The sequence below is a fragment of the Canis lupus genome, chromosome 14 (assembly GCF_003254725.2).
Source record: "Canis lupus dingo isolate Sandy chromosome 14, ASM325472v2, whole genome shotgun sequence".
In the NCBI taxonomy this organism is placed as follows: Eukaryota; Metazoa; Chordata; class Mammalia; order Carnivora; family Canidae; genus Canis; species Canis lupus.
The window spans coordinates 18,528,164-18,551,374 of record NC_064256.1 but is presented as its reverse complement, the minus strand read 5'-3'; the positions used below and the strand labels follow the sequence as shown (position 1 = coordinate 18,551,374).

The following is a 23,211-nucleotide window of genomic DNA, read 5'->3' as shown; positions in this document are numbered from 1 at the left end:
AGAATCAAAAAATGAAATTGATTGCTTGTATATTTAATTTAAATATGCTATCAACCTAAAAAAATATATGAATAAGATAAACAACACATTTCAAAATCACTGAAATTTAACAAATGATGGCTGTACTTAAAACTGGATATTTAAAAATGTAATTATGCAACTATATCACACATTAAGTTAACAATTATTGTATTTGTGACAGTCCTCAGGATTTATGAAATGATTTTTAAAAATTTTAGCTATATTAACAACCATCCACTGCTATTATTAACTTAATCCATAATCTATCATATATAATCATATCCTCCTGGAATATTTGCTGTAGCTCAAATAAGATTTCTCCAGTTTCCAATGAACATGTAACTTTTTGATAAATTCACTAAAGAATGAAGATTAGCTTAATTTTATACTAACTCCTGGACATAATTACAGTAGAGAATAGATATCTACCTTCTAGAACTGTTATTTTCCAAGTAGATTTTATAAATAATTCAAGAATCCTCCAGTGAGAGATACAAAACATTCTTGAACTAGAAGTAGAGACCAAGGTCAACAATGACCTCCACGTTGTTAATTCTGTTATATCACCTTATACAGACTCTCAGAAACATCTGACATAGGTTTACAGTCAATTCTTATGGAAATACTGCCTTCTGTAGGCTGATCCACCACCTCTTAGTTTTTCTCCCACACAGCTAGCTATTTTTTCTCATATCCTTCTAACTGGTCTCTCCTCCCTACCTAATCTCTGAACATCACAAGGCCTAAGGGCCTCAAGGTCCTTTATCTACACTCAATCTTCTTACCAAATATCATGGCTTTAAGTACAATTATATTCCGATGACTCTATAACTTCAGCTCTCATCTCCGTAAGTTCTTTTATCCAACTGCCTCCTGAACAAGTTCCCTTGAATGCTAATAGGTATGAAACAGAATTCATGACTTTTCACTACAAATCAGTCTTCCTTGTAAATACAAATGACACCACTCACTGTTCTCCCAGTTGTTCATCATTCTCTTTTTCTCACACCCTCCATCAATCCATCAGCAGGACCAATTTTAAAACAGAGCCCAACTCAGTTCACTTCTCACCTGTGGTTATATTTCCTATAGACGCCTGTTTCTTTAAGGATGAAAAGAAATTGGTTACAGCACCTATACACACAGAAAGGCTGATTGAAAGTGTATACAGGAAACCAGCTAAGATGATTGCTTAGAAGTACCCTACATACAATCACAGAAGAGAATTAAAAACCTGAGAGAAAAGAGTAAAAGAAGCTATGACAGAGTAAAGAGTCCATTTAGAAGCAACTGCACTCCATAAATCTGTACCATCTCATCTACCTTTACCATTTGTGTGACTGAATCTCCCATTATGAGAAAAAGAACAATATGGGAGAAAAAAAAATTTTGGCAAACATTTCTTATTATTTTAGTAGCATCTTCAAATAGCATGTGCTATGAAAAATGGAATATGAATTTAAAAACTAAAAGAGAGGCAATATGAATAGAATTAAGTTGCTACATACTGTACAGAGATCCTTATACTGCAGCTTTTGGAATTTTGTATCTGTGTTTCCTGAACATAGCTCCACATAACCAAGAACAACTTGAAATACAGTATTATGAATGGCTTGAGTAAAGTGCATGTGAAGTTGATCCATTGCTGTCTGTGGAAAGAAAAAACACACACAACATAATTTTATGTTATTAAAATAGGTAAATTTCAATGGATTTGAAAAATACAGGAAAAATCTTTATCAATTATAGATACAGCACAAAAATCAATACTATTCATTAAATTATAATTGTACTGTTATTTGCAAATAATCCCTTCAAATAACCACATTATATCCCTAAAAATAAATCTTCATGGTGAACACTGGTCTGTTGCTTTGTGTTTATGACTGGTACCCATCCTGCCCTTTTCTAGACATGTCATGCATAATCACATCTTTGGAACCCCTCTGCCATCATTCCCTTACATTGTTCAGGATGTTTCTCAATGGTTACCTTCTCAGAGAACCCTTTCCTAACTATCCTATATAAATAAGTACTTTTTATGACTTGGTCCACTTACCTGATATGTATTTCTTTATAGCACTTATTGCAACCCAACCTCTTGTCCATTTCTTTCTTTTTTTTTTTTTAAGATTTTATTTACTTATTCATGAGAGAAACAGAGAGAGGCAGAGACACAGGCAGAGGGATAAGCAGGCTCCATGTAGGAAGCCCAACGTGGGATTCGATCCCAGGTCTCCAGGATCACACCCTGGGCCAAAGGCGGTGCTAAACCGCTGAGCCACCCCGGCTGCCCCATTTATTTCTTTAACGTTTGCTTCCCTTACTAGAAGATAAGATAGATGAGGGCCCATATTGAGGTGCCTGGAGCAAGGCACACATTAGGTGATAATAAATATTTAATAAGTATAAGAATTAGTCTAATAAAGGTAATTAGAAGTTACAATCATATTCTCAAGGGTCCTTAAACATGTCCAAAATGACCAAGAGTCTATCTTCTTGTAATTTTTCCAGGCAACAAATTTCTTTATTCAGTTTTTAAAAGTAAATGAAGTTTCAATGGTTTGGTAAATTCTTAGATCTCCTTCTAAGGTAGGAGACCATTTAAAGGAAGAAAACATTTACATCTATCCTGTTTAGCTGTTTTATAGATAAATGTATAATCCTGTATATGCAGAAGGTATACTTAACTTTCAAACAGTGACACTTGTGGCAGATTTTTCAAGGAAAGGAAGCCCTTGAGCAGTAAGAGTAGGTAAACCTATACAACATGGGAATAGTGAGGACATTTGGAGAATAAGAGAATCCTTTGAAAAATCTGATAAATGAAATGGACCTTTTTTATAAATAAACATACACAATATATACAAGCTGACCTATCACTTGGAGGAAACCATGCCGGCCTATCTAGGAACCATGAAGCTTCAAATTAAGAAATTCTCACCGAGGACCAAGAGCTGAGGTAAAAACGTACACATCCTCTCCAAAATGAATCCTCATCTAATACACTTAAAAAAAAAAAAAAAAAACCTACCTAAAAGTGTGAAATTATTAAACCTGACAAACACTTCATAGCTCAAAACAAACTTCTGTAATGTGTCAATCATAGTCCATATACTGAGACTATGTGAATCTATATTAATATGGCATTAAAATGTACTTTGTTAAATGAAACTTTTTAAGGATGCTACATTAGTAATACTCAGATCTGAGCATTCATAAAGATCAACAGATTCCCAATTAAAAAAAAAAAAAGCAAACATTCTTTCAAAACTAACCTGTGTTTTTCCAAGAAGTCGATAAGCTTGTTGAACCTTAGTGTAATGGTTAATGTCAAAATTCTTACAGATTTTGGAAAGAGCTACATCCAACTGTTCCTATGGAATTAAGAGAGAAGGCAAGAGGCAGTTAAGGAATTATGTATTCAAGGCAATGAGAAGAAACTGTTGAGACTAATTTGTCACTTTTAATTAATATCTAAAGACATTTACTCTCACACTAGACTTAACAGTCAAAAACAAATTTAAATAAAAATAGATTATAATTCTCATGTATTACCAACTATAATCAGATTTACTAAGATGTTATTAATATATGAGTATCTAAAGACCCATGCCTGTGTTTCAAGGGACACAGAATAATAGTTACTAATGGAATTTTATTTTTTATTTTTACTTTATGTTTCCTCAAGCATCTGCTAAAATCTTACAACTATATGAACTGAATTTGTAGGACTACTAAAAAATAATAATAGCCCTTCTATAATCACTGAAAAGTAATTCACAATGATACTACATTGACCTTATATGTCTAAGTGCATATGCACCAACTTTGTTTAAGGATTTCTATTTCAACTATTTCATTTCAAAATAATGATTCTCTACATAAGCACCAACTTTGTTTAAGGATTTCTATTTCAACTATTTCATTTCAAAATAATGATTCTCTACATAAGCACAGAATAATATTGTATATTGAGAATAAAGAAGTACTGAGCTTTCAAAAGAAAGTCTTCAATATTCAAGTGTTTATTTACTTAAGGGATTTTCAAAGCATTATCTTTATCAAATAAATTGTCATTCTCACAATCAGTAAATAATTGCATTTATGATGAAAAACTACTTTCACAAAAGGTCATTTGAAAGTCCAACTTCAATTTTTATAAGTATTCTCATCTAGAAAATTATAAAATATTAGAAAATAACAAATAATTATTACATTTATTAGAATTAATACTCTGCTTTTCAAAGATTGCCAAGGAAAGAGATGAACTGTGAATAAATGCAGGAGGAAAGCAAGACTTCCTGCTCATAATGACATATCTTTTCCTTTCCATTTATTAGAAGGTTTAGGAATTTAGGAAGGTTCATTGGCCAAGAATCATTTTTAAACAAATTAGCTCACTGAACTAAAAAAGTTAATAATCAAAAAATAATCAATACATGGTAAATGTTTTGGCTATAATTTACATGAAAATATATGTATGACTAACAGTTTGGGGATCTTTCTGGATATGGTGTTTTTAGAAACAACATGCCATTTTCAGATCGCATAACTCCAAAAGTATTACTGAGTTTATAAGTAGATTAACATTAACTTGATCATGCACAGATATCCCAAATAAAAAACAATAAAGTGCTGTGATCTATAACACTGGTGATAACACAAAAATCAAAACATAAGATGCATATGTACTTTTCAAAAACCTCTGAAAAGAGAAAACCATTTTAACTTATGACATAATTAATCCTTCTTACCTCAATTTGTTCTAAAGTATCTTGAAGCTTTGAATTCAATTCACTATCAAACAAAACAGAGTTAGATGTGACTATCTTTAAGGACAAACTAAGGGATATATATATATATATACTAGCTGAATAAAAAATTCATAAATTCACAAATAGTATGAACAGTAAAATATGCTGATCCTACAGACAGTGCAATAAAGCAAGAAAAATGAAAGGAAAAGAATTAGAAAAGAATAAGAGTCATTACTAGAAGCAAAATTGTATAGGTAGAAACTCTGAAAGAATCTATAGATAAAAACTAAGAATTCAAGAATTCAAAATTGATAGCAAGTTTTAAAGATTAAAAAGCATAATATAGATAAAAAGTACAATTTCAAAAGTAAAATCAATTTCTATATACTAAGAACAAAAAATTAGAGGACGAATATTTTTAAGATGTCATTTAAAAAAAAAACAAATACCAAGGAATAAATCTAATTTAAAATATACAATACAAAATTGAGCTAAAACAAGACATAAATATATGAAGATATATACCATTTAAATAAACTATAACCTGTAATATCATTGATATCAGTTCTCGTCAAAATGATCTTCTAGAATAACTGAAATTTTAATTAAAATTCTGGCCAGTTTTGCTTTGTATGTGTATATGAAAACTGTCAAGCTGCTTCTAAAATTTATGTCGAAACTCAAATGGTTAAGAATAGGTAGGAATATCTGAAAAACAATGTTGGTGGACATATACTAAAATAGATAGCATGGTACAAACAGAAGAATACACAAACAGATCAACATAACAAGAATAAAAATAAAATGCAAAATGCCTGAACAGATACTTGACAAAGGAGATATCTGATTGGCCAGTAAATATATACTAGGTACTCCAACTGGGCATTCAAAAAATGCAAACTGAAACTACAAGAAGACATAACAAACAATCAGAATGGCTAAAAATATTTTTTAAAAATTAAAAAAAATGACTTCAACAAATGTTGGCAAGGATGCAGGACAAATGAAACACTGAATTCAAAGTTGGAGGAAGGGGAAATTGATACAACCTCTGAAAAACTCTAACACTGAAACTCAATATATATTTATTCTACATTCCAGGAGTCTTAGATACATATCTTACAGAAATGCATACACAACTCTTGCAGCATTACTTGTAACAGGCAAAACTTAAAGAAACACAATTGTTTATGAACAATTAAATGAAGTGTGACATATTTATATGATGAAACACTATAGCAATGAAAATGTATCACCTGAACCTCAAAAACATATTGGACAAAAGAAGTCTACTATCGGGGATCCCTGGGTGGCGCAGCAGTTTAGCGCCTGTCTTTGGCCCAGGGCGTGATCCTGGAGACCCGGGATCGAGTCCCACATTGGGCCCCCTGCATGGAGCCCGCTTCTCCCTCTGCCTGTGTCTCTGCCTCTCTCTCTCTCTCTCTCTCTCTCTCTCAGTGTGTGACTATCATAAAATAAATAAATAAAAATCTTAAAAAAAAAAAACAAACCAAAATTTAGAAAAAAAAAAAAAAAGAAGTCTACTATATAGAAGTCAGTATATGATACCACTTATATGGTGTTCAAACCAGGCAAAACTAACTTGGTGACAGAAGCTACAACAGGGGTTATCTTGGAAGAAAAATGACTGGGATTGGGCATGAAGGAAGTTTCTGGGATAACAGAAATGTTCTATTTGCATTTCTGGGTTATAATTACACAACTATGTTCACTTTGAAAAATGTACTTAGTTGTTGAATCTGCCTTTGTTCCCTTTAATTTCCCTAGGTCAGTTAAAAAAATTAAAAACTAGAACCAATATTATTTGAATTATAGTATCTAATTACTAGAAAGGACCTGTGATAGCTAACAAAATAAATACAATCAAGAGAAAATATTCTAACAACAAAATTAAAACAAACTAAAACCAAACAGAACAAGTGAAAAGTATAATTATACCAGGTATTTTTTACAACTGTTTATAAACTTGACTCTCAAGGTCCTAGCAGCCAAAACAAACAGGAAGGGTCCAACATAATTCAGTATCCATAATATCAAAACATACCAGCACTCAAGGGATAAACAAAACAAAAAAGCCCAAGGAAACAAAAATCACTTTTGTTGGCATTGAAGTTCTGGGAGAATATTTTACCAGAGTCCTAGAAAAGGGTACAATGACTTTTTATCTCCTAATGCACAACACCCTTGACAATAGTCTTATAAAATATATAATGATGGATTCATGGATTCCTTGCATTTGCTTCTTACAAAACCTTTAATGCAAGCTAAGGAAATATCATCCCTCTGGTGTTATTTCATGTAGATACATGTAGATACAGATGTAGATACATAAAAAGCAATGTATCAGAAAAGTAAAACTAATAATACAAGTAATCCATTTTTTGATGGTCTCAGTGATATATGCCCAAACTATGTTGGAATTAGACAATTTGCTACAAATACTATTTATCATAAGCACACTTTTGATTAAGGTTGAGAATTGGAGACTACTCTAGTAAAAACTGAGAGTAAACAAAAGTATGAAGTTTGACAATCAACAGTGTCGGGTTGATATCTTATCGGAAAAATTAAGGTATCTCAGGGTTTATGCCTGAAAAATAGCCACAGCCACAGATAGAGGTTAAGGGAATACTTGTAGGCAGAACTGAGATTTTCCTTTAAAAAAATTTTAAAAACCTAAAAAAGATTCTGGGATAATTTCTGTTCAAAGAACAATGGATGAATGATTGAAGAATGAGAATGAGACTTAAAGGCCCCAAAATAATATACCAAAAATGATAGTCATGATAAGTACCTTGGCACTTAGAAAGAATTAAAACATTCCTCACCTCCACCTCTTCCCCCCAAAATAGTATCTTCTCCTGCAGTTGTTCTTTCTCCCACCTTCTCCCTCTTTTTTTTTTTTAATTTTTATTTATTTATGATAGTCAGAGAGAGAGAGAGAGAGAGAGAGGCAGAGACAAAGGCAGAGGGAGAATCAGGCTCCATGCACCGGGAGCCCGATGTGGGATTCGATCCCTGATCTCCAGGATCGCGCCCTGGGCCAAAGGCAGGCGCCAAACCGCTGCGCCACCCAGGGATCCCCCCTTCTCCCTCTTTTGATTCACATCATCACCACCCATTCGATATAAGCTGGAAAACTCTGTGTCATCTTTAATTCTTCCCTCTCTTCATGTGTTAACTGGTAATCAAATCTGACAGTTCTACCCTTTCAGTATTTCTCATATCTACCTATGCTTCTTTCTCAACTGTGTGTCCTAACTCAAGCGTTAGTACCTTTTGTTTGCATTATCTTAATGGCCTCCTAATGAATCTTGCACAACACCCACACCCACCCTTCAATCCATCAGCCATTTATTTGACAAACACCATCAACCTACTATATACCAAACATTGTGTAACATCTTCCAAAAAGCTCTCAGGGATAACTCTGAGCAGGGTCTTCATTTCAGATTGGATTTGGTCAATATTCTGTTTGACCCGGCAGACATAGTTTTCCCCAACTTATATGTGAAAGGCTTCAGTCAGGCCTGACTAGTTCTGTGGGCCTGACCATTTCCTGCTATCTAATATCTGTCAGCTTCATATAAGTTACCTGCCTGGAAAAAAAAAAAAAAAAAAAAAAGTTACCTGCCTGGTCCCTAAAGACATCTGAGTTTCCAGCTCTTAATGAAAGCAGAAATAAATTCGTATTATTCCACTGCTTTAAAACCTTTGGTGGCTCCCCCCAATAAACCAAAGGTAAAGCCCCAAATTAGTACAGCATCAAGATTCTTAACAATGACATGAAATACTACCTTCCAAGCAAAGGCAGACACTCAGCTGCTGAGCCATGGTGTCCCTTTACATTAACTAATACCTAGGGTACAGAATCATTTTAACCATAAATAATATAGGCAGTAAAACCATCCAGATTCATGATAATTTTATAAACAGTAAAACCTATTTTTTTCAATTGAGGAGTTGAAGAAATCATTACTCTCAACTGTGAGAGTGCCTACATTTTCGTCATCTAGACTAGATGCAATTCCCCTAACAACCCCAGACCTCACACACTCTGTTCTTGTATATAAGGTTCATGAGAACCAGAACATATTTTCTCCATTTCTTACTCGCAAATGTCCATCTGTATTTTCAGGTCCATCCTAATGTCATCTTTTCTGGGAAGTCTTCCCCTGTAGACTGTTCCGCTCAGTTTCACAATGCTCTGTTTCCAGCATCCCAAATATCTGTGACCGTCTCCCTAAGCAGACTGGCTTATTCTCCAAGATTCCCCAGGACTAACTAAACTCACTGTCTGACTCACTGCTGAGTCAAATTTGCACTTTAAACAAAAAGGGTAAAATTTTCCCATCACATTCCTTTAGCTCCTATTTTCTACCTCAATAAATAAAACTACAGAGATAGAAAAAGAGAAAGAAGAATGTTTTAGAAGAAAAAGAACTTTCCTAAACTGGGTCTACAGGTGCCTTAACAAGAGGAAAAGACAGTTAAGCAGAACTAAAGCAGTTCTACTCCTCTATCATATAGGGCTGAGAAGTTCACCTAAGGCTGAAGATAGAGATACAGATATAGAAAGGCAAGAATACCTGGATTAATAAGTAAGTTAGAACTGGTAAGCATATTCCAACAGGAAGTATCTTGAGTTTGGTGAAAAAGAAATATATCTAAGCTTACTCACAGTTGAGAGTAATGGTTTCTTCAACTCAATTGAAAAAAATAGTTTTTATAAAACTATTTTATAGTAAATAATATAAATTTTATAGTATTTATAAAATTATCACAAATCTGGATAGTTTTACTGCCTGTATTATTTATGGTTAAAATGATTCTATACCCTATGTATTAAGAGTTAATGTAAAGGGACACCGTGGCTCCGCGGCTGAGTGTCTGCCTTTGGCTTGGGACATGACCCCAGGGTCCAGTATTGAGTCCCACATCAGGCTCCTTGCAGAGAGCCTTCTTCTCCCTCTACCTATGGCTCTGCTTCTTTCTCTGTGTCTCTCATGAGTAAATAAATAAAATCTTTAAAAAAAAAAAAAAGTTAATGTAAACATGGCAATGTAAAGAGCATGTATAACACTTTAAATATAAAATCTATAAATCAAACATTTGGGCTTTAAAATGCTTTCAAGAGGCACCTGGGTGGCTCACTTGGTTAAGTATTCCACTCTTGATCTTTGCTCAGGTCATGATTTCAGGGTTGTAAGATCAAGCCCTGTGTCAGACTCCACACTGGGTGTGGAGCCTGCTTATGATTCTCTCACCCTCTCCCAGTGCCCCTCCCCCACCTCTTTCTCCACCCTCCCACTAAAAAAAATGCTTTCAAAATCTACAACTGCATTTTGACGAGTTACCACTAATTGAAAATACATATATAAAAATTATATGATTAAGGAGTATATATACTGACTATACAGCCTTCAAAGAAACCTTTAGCCATCATTTAGAGCAACACAAATTCAAGGCATTTCAGTCAGTTAATCAAAGTATGCTAAAAAAAAAAAAAAAACAAAGTATGCTAAAAGGATCTGCTCATAAACATTTGGATAAATAAAAGCTACATTACAGTAAAAAAAATTACCAGTTCTAAGATTGAAGGCTAAAAGCTGCTAAAGGCTATTTGCAAGCTGAATAGAATTAATCAAACAATTTTGGGGGGCATTTTTTAAAAAAGATTTTATTCATTTATTCATGAGAGACAGAGAGAGAGAGAAGCAAAGACACAGGCAGAGGGAGAAGCAGGCTCCATGCAGGAAGCCCGATGTGGGACTCGATCCCGAATCCAGGGATCACACCCTGAGCCAAAGGCAGAGGCTCAACCGCTGAGCCACCCAGGTGTCCCTAGGGGGGGCATTTTTAACATCACTATAGAAGATATTACATATAATACATCCATAAATAACTAATATTCTTCTTTTAAATAGCTGATCTAGGACATATACACTCATAAAATGAGTCCTGAAAAGGTTGCATATAAATCAAAATTTTGTACAAATTTGACCATATAGGAAGACAACATGGTATAGAAATAATTAACATCTTAATGATCTTTCCCTGGTCTGTTATTAATGAGTCATGTGATTTAAGTCTCTTAATATTCCTGGGCATAAGTTTCCTATACAAAAGAGTGCTAGATCCAAAGGGTCGCTTCCCACTCTAAATTTTCAAGATTCTATTATATGCTAAATATCAGTTACCCAATTACTACACTTTGTATATGATTCAATAGAGTGCTAAAACTTATGAAATTATCTTAAGTAAAATTTATACTCCCAAGTTTATACTATATGTTAATTGACCCTGGATATTGCAGGTATTTAGATCAGAGATCTATTCCAGTGGTTTCAATCTAGGCACAGCTAGCAGAGAGTTTATTAACATACTTCAGAGAAAACCTGACTTTCAAACACTTTGAAGCTAGACCAACAACGGTGAGATACCATCAAGGGTCCACATGGTCCTTCTAACCACTAATAGACTATAAAAGAACTCCTAAGATCACTCTGAATCTACCCAGAGTTCTGTTCCTACTCTGCTCAGAAATCAGAGTCCACTACTTAATACTACAGATGTTCAAAACATTTTCAAACTTTATGAATTATAATTCAAGAGCAGAGTATCAGGCCCAGGAGCCAAATCTAGCCAACAGTCTATATCTCTAAATAAAGTTTTATTGGAACACAGCCACACAAACTTATTTATATTGTCTATGGCTGCTTTCAGGCTGCCAGGGGAGAGCTGAACAGTTGAAGGTGTTGAAGAACAGTTGAAGTAAGGGCACCTCACTGCCCACAAAGCTTAAGATATTTACTATTTGGCTCTTTAAAGACAGTTTGCCCACCCTGTGCTCAAGTTCAGCAGACCTTTCATTTGGTCAGTTAATCAGAGTTAAAACAAAAATATTTCTACGTAGTGTGTGCATATCTGTTTACATGTATAGTGAATGTTTTAACTAAAATTGTATAATGTACTTCATTTACCCATCTCTGATGTAGACCCAAAATCTTCTCACTTGAGTGGAGTTTCAACTTTTGTTTTTATGTGAGCCAAATCACACATAAATTGTCTAAAACTTCAAGTTTCAGTTTCTCTGTGATAAGGTAGGAACTTAAAGATAAATGCAAAACAATCCATATATCAAATCACATTTAGTTACCGTCTATCCCCCAATTTTTATGAATTGTCTCATCTACTTTCAACAATCTATTTCATTTCATTAATTTATTTACTTAACATAATTCCAGTAACAAATACAACTGGTAGAAAAAGGTTTGGGAAAAAAATGCAATTAACTCAGCTACTAAAGCAGATTAATAAAAATTGGCCTCCTAAGGCAGAGCTTCTGAAGTACGTAATAGTTACTACATCATTGTATAGTGTAGTAGTGGTTAAAAGCAACAAGCTCTGCATTCCAAGAGACCTAAGTTTAAAACCTGGCTCTGCCACTTATTTTACAAAGCATCAATTTCCTCATCTATAAAATAGAGACAATAATAATACCTCTGTGGACTATTTTATCAATACCAAATAAGAAAAGGGAAGGGAAGTGATTACTACAGTGCTTGACACAAAGAAAAGTTCAAAAAATGTTAAATATTATCACAACCATCAACACTATCACCACCATCATGATTCAATTTTTAAAAGCTAAAAAATAAAAGCTTTAGTGAAAAAAAACCTAATTAAAATCTAATTTAGAATTACTGTACAGTCAGTCAATGCTGTCAAAGCTAAGTGTCTAGCTGCTATTCACACTCTTATACGTGTCAATATTTCCATTCCTGTAGGAGTATAAGAAGCAAGCCATTCACAGCAGGAACACTTCTGATGTCCTTTTGTTTATATATTCTGTGCTCTTAACTGGCATATTATTCCACAGTCCTGCCTGTTAACTGACTGTTATTATAAGCTCCTAGAGAACAAATGCATTTCAAAAGCTCTTGGTATAACAAGTAACACAGCATCTCATGCAGATAAGGATTAAATAATACTTCATTCTTGTCTCATCATCTAGGAGTAAAGAGTCTGACACAGTTAACTTTCCTAAACAACTGGTGAAATTTCAGAACACCAAATAAAAAGAGAAAAATCCTTAAAATTTCTTAAAAAAAAAAAAAAACACTATTTATAGAGAATAAGAATAGCATCTGACCCTGTCCTACAAGTGAAAGGCTAGAAAACAACTGAGCAATGCATTCCAATTTCTAAGGAAAAAATAATTTTTCTTTCAATCATGAGTATGGATTAAATTAACATCATTTCAAAATATGAAAATTGATCCCCCACATTTCCCATTTCAAAAAAAATTTTCAAAGAGATAACTGTAATAAAACTTTAACAAAACAAGACAAAGGAACATATTTTTAAAAAAGGAAACATTATAGAAATGACAGCAATTGAGTAGGACCTAAAAAAGGTGAAAAATGGGGCAGCCCAGGTGGCTCAGCGGTTTAGCGACGCCTTCAGCCCAGTGTGTGATCCTGGAGACCAGGGATCAAGTCCCATGTTGGACTCCCTGCATGGAGCCTGCTTCTCCCTCTGCCTGTGTCTCTGCCTCTCTCTCTCTCTCTCTCTGCCTCTCTCTTTCTCTCTCTCTCTCATGAATAAATAAATAAAATCTTTATAAAAAGGTGAAAAATGTTCAATAAATTAAAACAAACACTAATGGATTTTGATTTTCATGTAGACAAAGGATTACTTTTCTTTTTTTATAAGTCCAATCACTCTACTTAGTCCTGCAGATAATATTTATATAATCATGATTTAGTAAATACAATTTCTATTAGGTTAATTTTTTTTAGAAGTAACCTACTGAGAAAACATCGAAGATTTAATTATAGCTGCAAAAAGAATATAAACGTTATAAACTTGACCAAGTAAAAATAAGTTTCACTAACATATCCTGGAAGACAGAAAAGTAAAAGAAAGTATACCAAATTCCTATCTCTTACTGGTATTTTAATATGAGGAGTAAACAGAGAATCAACAACTATCTACAAACAACTAATAAGCTGCGAAAGTGTCTTACTCCAGCGAGTAGGAAAGAGAATGGTGGGTAAGGCAGAAAGAAACTTCTTTTGTTTAAGACACTTTTGTTTAAATATTATGTTTTGCCATCAGTACATTTTACTTTACATTATTTCAAAATGGTGCAGCATGGGGGCAGGAGACAGAAAAAAAAATTAAAATAGAAGATAAGAAGTGCAGGCAGTTTGTGAATAGCATGCTGTCAATAATTTGGCTGATGCAAATGGCACAATAAGGACTCCAGATCTACTTACGGGTCTAGCTAGCTGGGCTGGTGACCCAGCCAAAACACTTAACCACTCAAACACTATCCCAGGCAAGGTTCCTAGGTTCCCTGAACCCAGATAAAGACAGAGCATGAGGTCTTACTAGAAAGGAATCAAGGGCAACAGAGGAAGTATACATAGTTCCTAGTATTGTTGTATTTTTTTCCATAAAGCTGTGTTCACTATTTTATGATTCAAAGAAGTTTTATAACCTACAATTTGTATTCAACTGCTAAATTCATATTCTGAGGGGGAAAAAAGGTATTTTGAAGATCATGAGACATTAAATTAAGTGTCTATGCTAAAGTATAGTACTCAACAGATATTCCAGTTCTGGTGGTATATAAACTTTTCAGTGCATAATCCAGAATGCTCTCAGATTCCCTCAAGTAGTTTATTTCAAATGAGATAAAAAACAATAAAGTAGTTTTGACTTTAAAAAATAACTTTTCTTAAAACTACTTTAGATAAGTTTCAAGTGAAAAATAAATTAAACACTTCATTCGCAGACACACTTTAAATAAACACACGCTGATTCCTATTCCCAGTGAATCCCAAATATATGACTCTGTCAATCAACTCAAGAAATGTCAAATAATGTAAAAATGTTCCCTGTCAGTTATAAAAGTGAACAAAACTGGTGCTACAGTATCTTTTATTAAAGATGTTGAAACACTGTTATCTCAAGGAAAATACAAGGTACTGAAGAGGTACAAGTTTTCTTTCAGTTTTCAATCAACAGGGGGCATCATATTACTTGGTACTTTATGTATTAAACTACCCAGTCATATAACTTGAGACCTACAGTCAAGGGCTGTTTATGAAGAAGGAAATACATGAATTCTGTTTTCCCTGCTCCTAGAATCTTAAAAGTCAGCTCTCAGTTGCCCCATGTAATCTACTCCTAAGACCACAGGATCTCTGCCATCTACCAAAACCCTTATTTCCAATAAAAGAACAATGTTACTAGCAAAGAAAAGAGGAACATATGCTCTACATAGGAAAAATTAAGAAGTGGACAAGCAGGTACGTTGTGCACATGAACCTGCCTAAAAAAAATTTTTTTAAGTTACACCAGAATCCAGAAATGCCCTGCATCAAGGATTGATCTCTTACAGACATTTCTAAAAGGAAAATACTTCATGATTCTCTAGTCATCATCAACAGAAATGAAAATAAATTTAAATGTTAAAGAAATTGAGAATATAAATAGTTGGTAATTAATTACTATTCCTATGATGACCAGACTGTCAAATCATTTTTCACTCTGATTCACACAGGCCCAAGCAAAGATTAAATCTTGCCTTTGGTTAAATTCCACAGCTCTAGGTAAATTAAATGAATTTTTAAAGTGTTGATGAATCATGTCTGAACAGTCCGAACCAGAGAGCTCAAAAGCAGGTTCAGTATTGTACTTAGAAGACAAGAGGAAAAAGAGCAAAAGGGAAAATAAATGCACAAAACCTAAAAAGTACAATCAAATAATAAAACCAGAAAAGGAAGTCAGAATAGAATTCCTTTCATTTTTTGGGTTCAACCTGACCCACATGTCAACTAAGTCTATCACTATATCTTCTATCCCATTACCTACAAGAAGTGAGCTAATTTCTCATGCTCTCCCAAGTAGGAATAAAAGCGTAAAATAAAACAATTATTACTTGAAGTCACCATTATAGATCTTTTCAATTTCTTTTTTTTTTTTTAAGATTTTATTTATTTACTCATGAGGGGCAGAGAGAAAGAGAGAGGCAGAGACACAGGCAGAGGGAGAAGCAGGCTCCATGCAGGGAGCCCGACGTGGGAATTGATCCCGGATCTCCAGGATCGTGCACTGGGCTGAATGAGGCGCTAGACCGCTGAGCCACCGGGGCTGCCCAGATCTTTTCAATTTCAATCTTTTCACCAGCTTAGATAACTGTAGTTACAGCTCTTCCACATATCTCTATATACATTAATGAGAAAGTACTTAGAAACCACTTCATGCTACCTTTAAAAAGCCCAAATAAAAATTTCATTAAAAAACATTTTGTATAGTTAACTATCATCAACTAAGATAATTACTTTAGCATAGCCAACGTTTCTAATTATTGAGAAAAACCAAAGTGCCAACACATGTCACCCACTACCTCAATTTCCTGCCATCAACTTTCCACATTCATACTTTCCTATTATAATAGAGGTGACCTTTTCAAAGTCAACTCTACCCCTACAAACCTTAGCATAACATTATATTCTCTATTGTATTTTCAACCTCTCATTTTCCCATAGATTTTCAAATATGCAGATTTCCCCCTCAATTCCACATCTCCCCTCTATAAAATTTCTTCATCCTATACTTAGATGAAATTTATCTCCAAACTGTAATTTAATGCCAAATGAAATACTTTTACTTCAAGTAAATCTGTCCCAAGAAAGTCAGCTATGATTTCTCTGTTATAAATCCAATAGAGATTTTCAGTCCTCATTTTGCTTGTTATCTCTGCAACAAAGACTTCATCATGATACCCATCATCTCCTATCCACCAACCACCCTCATCCCTTATCTTAGCTAACTCCTATGCCCCTCCTTCAAGTCCTTCTTAGTTCTGACCCTGAAAGTAGTTACATCCCAATACTTCCTCTGTATGCTCAACGCCCATCTCCCTAAAGCTCCATCCCACCATCCCCTATGCTTTCTTCAATCCAAGCCCTTCTTGATAGATTACTTAGATTATCTAGAAAACCAAGGATTTTAACGATTACATTATGTATAGTTCATCACTATTCAACCAATTCCAAAGCAAAGCACCTGGAATATAATAAGCACTCAGTAACGTATAACTGCCTGAATTATGTTTACCCAGTCATATATAAGCTGTTCTCACTGTAACTGATTTATCACTACAAAACAAACTAAATGCGTGCTATGTTTCTTCAGGACCCAGAAGGCCCTTGTTAGAAATTTTCAAATGCATTCCACATATTAGTGCTAATTCTCTATTTACTCAATCTAAAAAATCTAAATAACATAATCAAGTCTTTAATAGTGATAGTCACTCATTGTTACAATGGATAAAAACAAAATATCACTGGAATTATACAACTATGCATTTACTAATCAAATAAAAAGTGTGTTCCTTCAGTATGCATGACCCTGAAGGAAAAAAAATACCATAAATATTTAAATAGCATTCCTAGTGGGAAAATAGATATCTCTTATCCTACATCTTGCAGAGACCCATGATGTGAGAGTATATTAGAAGAAAAAATTTTATTAAAGCTGTATTAATGTTTTGGTCTACCCTAATTCTTTTATTTTTCAGGTACTAATAATCAACATCTACAATATGGGTGCATCATGCTCACTAACTATCAGAATTTCCATACAGGAGAGATCGAGGAGCTATCTATGTTCTAGGATAGGTATGAATTTCATTTGAAACTAGATTTTCTTGACAAGCACACGATTTTACTTAGGTTGTATGCTTACTTGAGATGGTTTTACAGGAACGATGGAAATTACACCTGGGGATTGAGCCTCCCCAAGGGACTAACACCAGTAATCCAAAACCTTCATTTGAAGCAGACCAAAAACCCACTAATAAAAACTAATAGCAAAGGCTGCCCTGGCCATTTTTACATTGTACACTTTATAAATAATTAAATAAAAGATATAACACATTAAATACATAATCACTTAAATATGACAAAGATGATTATTACATAAAATTAAACCACACTTAAATTTTCCTAAAGAATTCTTATCAGGGTAAGCCAAACACTTGAACCATGTGGTTCTGAAAAACAAACTGCAGTAACACTCTCAATATTTATAAGCTGGCAGAGTTAAGGAGGAAAAATTCCCAAGAGATGCAAGAGAAACATAAATAGATAAATTTATTCTTCTCTACTACTCTATAAATTGTAAGGAATATGAAAAAAAAAGAGTTTTAATGAGGTGAAAAGAAGGGGTATGATTATTAAAGTATCTGATCTTTCATGCCTTAAGAATTATTATTTATAATTTCATTGTACTGCCCATTTATGAACAAGAATGCTGAACTAGAACACAGCACTTAACATTAATTTTCAATGTTTATTAACATTATGTTACACATCTCTTATGTTAAAAACTGACAACAGAGTCAGCTTTACAATTTTTATATTACCTTACCTTATGCAACTATAATGCTTAAAAGTGCTAGCGGCTTTCTGACATTCCAGGCACAACTGAATAGCTCCTGGATAGTCTTCCTCCTTAAGATAACAACAGAAGTCATTAGAAAGGAAACATTTTTCCTAAAGCCTCTAAAGAAACTGAATCTCCATTCATTCTCTATCCAAAAGTTCCAGAACCAGAAAATTTTAATTCCTCTTAAATAAAATTTAGGATACCAATGATAGATAAATAATAAAATATAAAGAGACCAAGCCTAAAACATATACATAGAAAAAAATATTCTGCTCATTCATATACACAGTAACAGCCCTCTAAGACCATGACATGTGGAAAAAGCCTACACAAAATAATAAGCTGTTTCACATAGAGGGTGTTCTTTAACTGTTAATATCTTTCAGTGATGTTTATATAAAAATGTTCCAAACCAGTATGAATTCCACTTGTAATCAACACTCAAGAGTTCTACCACCAAGAAATCAACAAATATTTTAAAATACAACCCTGCATGTGCCCATTCTCAACTGATCTTGGAAGCTAAGCAGGGTCAACCCTGGTTATTACTTGGATGGGAGAAAGTGAAATATTCATTAATGCCTTGGAATGTCTTTATCATCTAAGCTGTAATTTAATGCCAAATGAAATTTTTATATGCATTTCTCAAATCTAAGTTTAGAGGTACACAGTGATTACTGAAAATCATAAAAGATTTTTCTTATGGCTCATCTCTATAATTGGACAAATGCACTTCACACCACTGGGGATACTGAGGTGATGACAAAGTACCTACCTGAAGGACCTCAAGTATTATGGGAAATATTATATTATGCTTTATAAAACAAGTACATAGAGAATGTTAAGAAAGCATCAAAAAGAAAACAGATGGCTCACTCAGAAAACCAATTAATATATGAGAGACCAAAAAATATTAAAAAAAAATATATGAGAGACCAAACGTAACTCAAATATGACATATTCCTTAACTCACCCCTATTTGTTTGATACAAAAGATAATTTTATTACTATTTGAGTGCAAATACAATCAACTTCCTGAAGTTAACATTCCCACATTGCTACAAAGTAAATATTTCCCCAGATAAATTTTTCTAAATTAAATATTATGTCAACAGAAAAATGCTCTAGAGCAAATAGCTCTACATGGCTCAAAATGTTCTTTATACCATGTAGCAATTTGAAAAAATGCATATCTGACTGTTTTTCACTACAATTTTTCTATTTAATAGTACTAGGATCACGAAATTTCCAAACTTGGTTTTCTTACCTCAAGCATTTCACTTAAGCGCACATCGGTTCTTTGCTGCGGGGGGAAAAAAAAAGGTAAAATCCGTTTCAACCATAAAATTAGGTTTTAAATTTTAAATAGTAACCTGTATATACCAATGTTTTTATAGTTCTCAGAGATTTCAGAAGTCCAATCAGCAACTGACGTTTCCTTTGATTTGCAAGAAGGCCTAAACTAGCTTGAGTGAAACCTTCCTTGGCAATATTCAAGTGTCTGCAAAAAAACAGAAGAAATACTTAAATTTTTCTATTATATTAAGAACACTATTCACACAAAACAATTTAGGCAACCGATGAGGTGGTGTCCTCAATTACTCTTAAAATCAGGGATTGTGACTACTATTTGACAAATTTATTCAACGGCTCAATCTCAACCAGCATTACTCAAAGCATGGTGGGTGGACTGGTGCCAATCTTCAAACCATTACTGATCCATCACAAGAAAAGTAAGAAATTGATAATAAGTATTAAAAAACCACTTGGAGCAAAAAATGACATAATAATTTTATGTTTGATGAGTTAATAAAAACAATTGATACTATATTCTCTATGTCTTTGGTTATTTTTTATTTTCTTAGTATTGTTTTTATTGCATTTTACAAAAATAGTCTGTGGTAAGTTGGAACTTAAAAAGAATAAAATCTGATCCTTATACTTTGAGAACCACTAATCTAAACAATATAAAAACAGTAATATGTTAAAGCCATAATTAGATTTGCAGACATTTCATTTCACACATACCTTCTTAATGCAGTTTTTAAATCATAATATATGTTCAGTTAATGAACAATATTCTAGAAACCATAGTCATAATAAAAAATCCATTATTGATGACAGTTTCACAATTTTTCTTGAAATGTTTTCCAGCTTAAAAAAACAAAATATTCATCAAATGCAATACCTCCTCCCATTTGTGCAGATAACAGCAGCTAACTGAAGACCTGTCTGCAATGAGGTAACTCTTTCAAGTTCCTATGGAAAAATTAGGTATAAGTTATTGTTGGAGGCATTTTATTTTTATTATTCATATGATACTCTAACAAAAATTTCAGTGGGTTTCAAAGAAAAGCCTGCTTGGAAAACAAAGCAACAAAGATACCCCAAATTGAAAGCTGTTGGTATATCTTTCACAAAATAATTTAAAATGACTGTTTTCAAATGATTTCCACAATGACATATGATAAAATATTTAGTCAGTATTGCTTATAAGGAAATCTAGACCCAACCTGCTTTAAAGAGGCATAAGCAAATACTAATAATATATCCATTAAAATGTTTCTACTCAACAGAACTTCAGAAAATAATCAAGGATATGACAAGTATGATTTCTGTTTGCTAAGATGCTTTGACAACAAACATCTTCATTTGAACACTGGCATGTATTTCAATAGATTTTGGAATCTCTGGTTTTCTGATGCAAAGACAGATTCAGCTATAAGATTCTAATTTTATTGGGATCCCTGGATGGCACAGCGGTTTGGCGCCTGCCTTTGGCCCAGGGCGCGATCCTGGAGACCCAGGATCGAATCCCACATCGGGATCCCGGTGCATGGAGCCTGCTTCTCCCTCTGCCTGTGTCTCTGCCTCTCTCTCTCTCTGTGTGACTATCATAAATAAATAAAAATTAAAAAAAAAAAAGAAGATTCTAATTTTATTATATTTTAAATACAGATTGTTATACTGCTATTGAGCAGTCATTATTAATAACCTACATGTTATAAAGTACAAAGAAGCAATTTTCACTGGGCCTTCTAAAGTTTGGAAAAATCAAAAAGATTACTTTTTAAAAAAGATTTTATCTATTCATTTAAGAGAGAGAAAGAGCAGGAGAGAGAACACAAGCCAGGGGGAGCGGCAGAGGGAGAGGGAGTAGCAGACTCCTAACTGAGCAGTGAGCCTGATGTGGGGCTCAGTCTGAGAATCCTGACCTGAGCCAAAGGCAGACGCTTAACTGACTGAGCCACCCAGGCGTCCCAAGATTACTTTAGAATCAATTCTAAAGCCTCACTTCTTCTGTTTGGTAAATTCCCCCAAATGAGAGAGAAAAACATTTTGTATAGCCCCACACACCCACATCCCAAATAGAGTCAATATGTTGCTATAGAACTATAGACAAGAGAATGAATTACTTCAACAGTTTCAAGTGTAAGTCATTCAGGCATTTTAAAAATTTTACTATTAGAAATGACAAATATCATCCTACCTTTACATAAGCAGGCTGTTTTTCAAGGATTAAATCTGCTACTTTTTTAGAGACCTATAAAAAATGCATTCAAACAAAGGAAGTAAAAGAAAAAGCCACATACTTCCTATTCCATTTTATATTTTAAATTTTTGTAAGAATATTCCATAGGTCTTCCAATAACTTCTACAGCAGATATTTGCATGCTCTGTGCTATGAACTTGGTAAAAGAGATACAACAGAGAGCATAATACTTGGTCCTTAATAGAAACTTAATAAATGGTCATTATTACTGTTAATAATATGAGAATCATTTACTAACATACACAAAAGTATAAGATCTTTAAGGGCACAAAATTTACTCTTAAAAGATGAACCTCTAAGATAAATAATTAGTGAACTTATGGAGACAGTATCTGGGAAACAGAACTTCCTATACCCCTTTACATCCTTTATACCACATACAAAGACAAACAGTAATTTGGCCCTCTACTTTTGAAAACTTGAAAATGTGTTTCTTGAGGGGTTTTTCTGGAATGCTATGAACATACCTGAGGTTTCCTTGGTCAATTCCATGAAAAATGTTAGTGTATGTAAGTTAGAATTGTAATGATTTTGAATATGAGGCTCTTACTTCACAGTTTCAGGGGCACCTACTAGACTGTACTATAGATACCATCATGGCACATCCAAAGCATTCAGTGAATTTTTACTCAGGAAACTCAGTTAGTTGAGTTTCCCTTCCCCTTCCCCAAGCAACTGAGAACAAAGCAATACATACTATTCCATTAATCCTTCCATATTTTCTTAACTGCTTTGAATTTGTATAGATATGAATTTCATAGATGTATAGGCAGAAACTGATCTAATTTTACCAAAACTGGGTTTTCTACTTAAGTAGTCAATATAGTTGCTAGTCTGCACTGTGTCAAATAGTATACTAAGTGCTTTCCCTCCATTATCTCAATTAGTACTCCTGACAATCTATTAAAATGGGTGCCTCATTTCCCAGATGAATAATCTTACATACAGTAGTAACCGACCCACAGCCCCCTACAGCAAGGCTGGGTTTTGAGTCCAGGCTTACCAGATTCCAAAGGTCACTGTGCTATCTGGCCCGTGTGCTGAGACTCATTCCCTAAAGAATACTACCACACATCAAGTACAGAGACAGATGGGTACATATGTAAACACGCTGAAACCAACAGAAGGCAAAAGATGCCATCATCCACCGAAATCTTGTTCTCCAAAAGCATGACAAACTTTTACCACACAACCCTCTACTGTGAAGTCCGTTCCCCACACCACTGCTGTTATGCCCAGGGAGATCCCAGGACCTACTGAGACCACTGAGTGTAATACAAAAGAAGAAGTATATCTTCCTTTATTTGTCAAATGTTTTATTAAAAGTTACATCTTAAATTCAAACAGATAAGCCACTACTTCTCCTTAAGTATTAAAAAAATTTAAAAA

The 23,211-nt window shown here is 33.8% G+C and overlaps 1 protein-coding gene across 6 annotated transcripts in view; it reads right to left on the bottom strand.

Moving 5' to 3' along the window:
- The window catches only part of VPS50 (VPS50 subunit of EARP/GARPII complex), a 132,847-nt gene that overhangs the window by 85,116 nt on the left and 24,520 nt on the right, over window positions 1-23,211 (bottom strand). For all 6 annotated transcript variants that reach the window (XM_049093547.1, XM_049093546.1, XM_049093544.1 and 3 more), the window contains 8 exons: window positions 21,760-21,813; window positions 20,458-20,528; window positions 19,653-19,770; window positions 19,537-19,572; window positions 18,252-18,334; window positions 4,779-4,821; window positions 3,300-3,398; window positions 1,530-1,670 (listed from right to left, as the gene is read on the bottom strand). In XM_049093547.1, coding sequence (XP_048949504.1) covers window positions 1,530-1,670; window positions 3,300-3,398; window positions 4,779-4,821; window positions 18,252-18,334; window positions 19,537-19,572; window positions 19,653-19,770; window positions 20,458-20,528; window positions 21,760-21,813 — 645 coding nt within the window. The remainder of the gene's footprint in view (window positions 1-1,529; window positions 1,671-3,299; window positions 3,399-4,778; window positions 4,822-18,251; window positions 18,335-19,536; window positions 19,573-19,652; window positions 19,771-20,457; window positions 20,529-21,759; window positions 21,814-23,211) is intronic.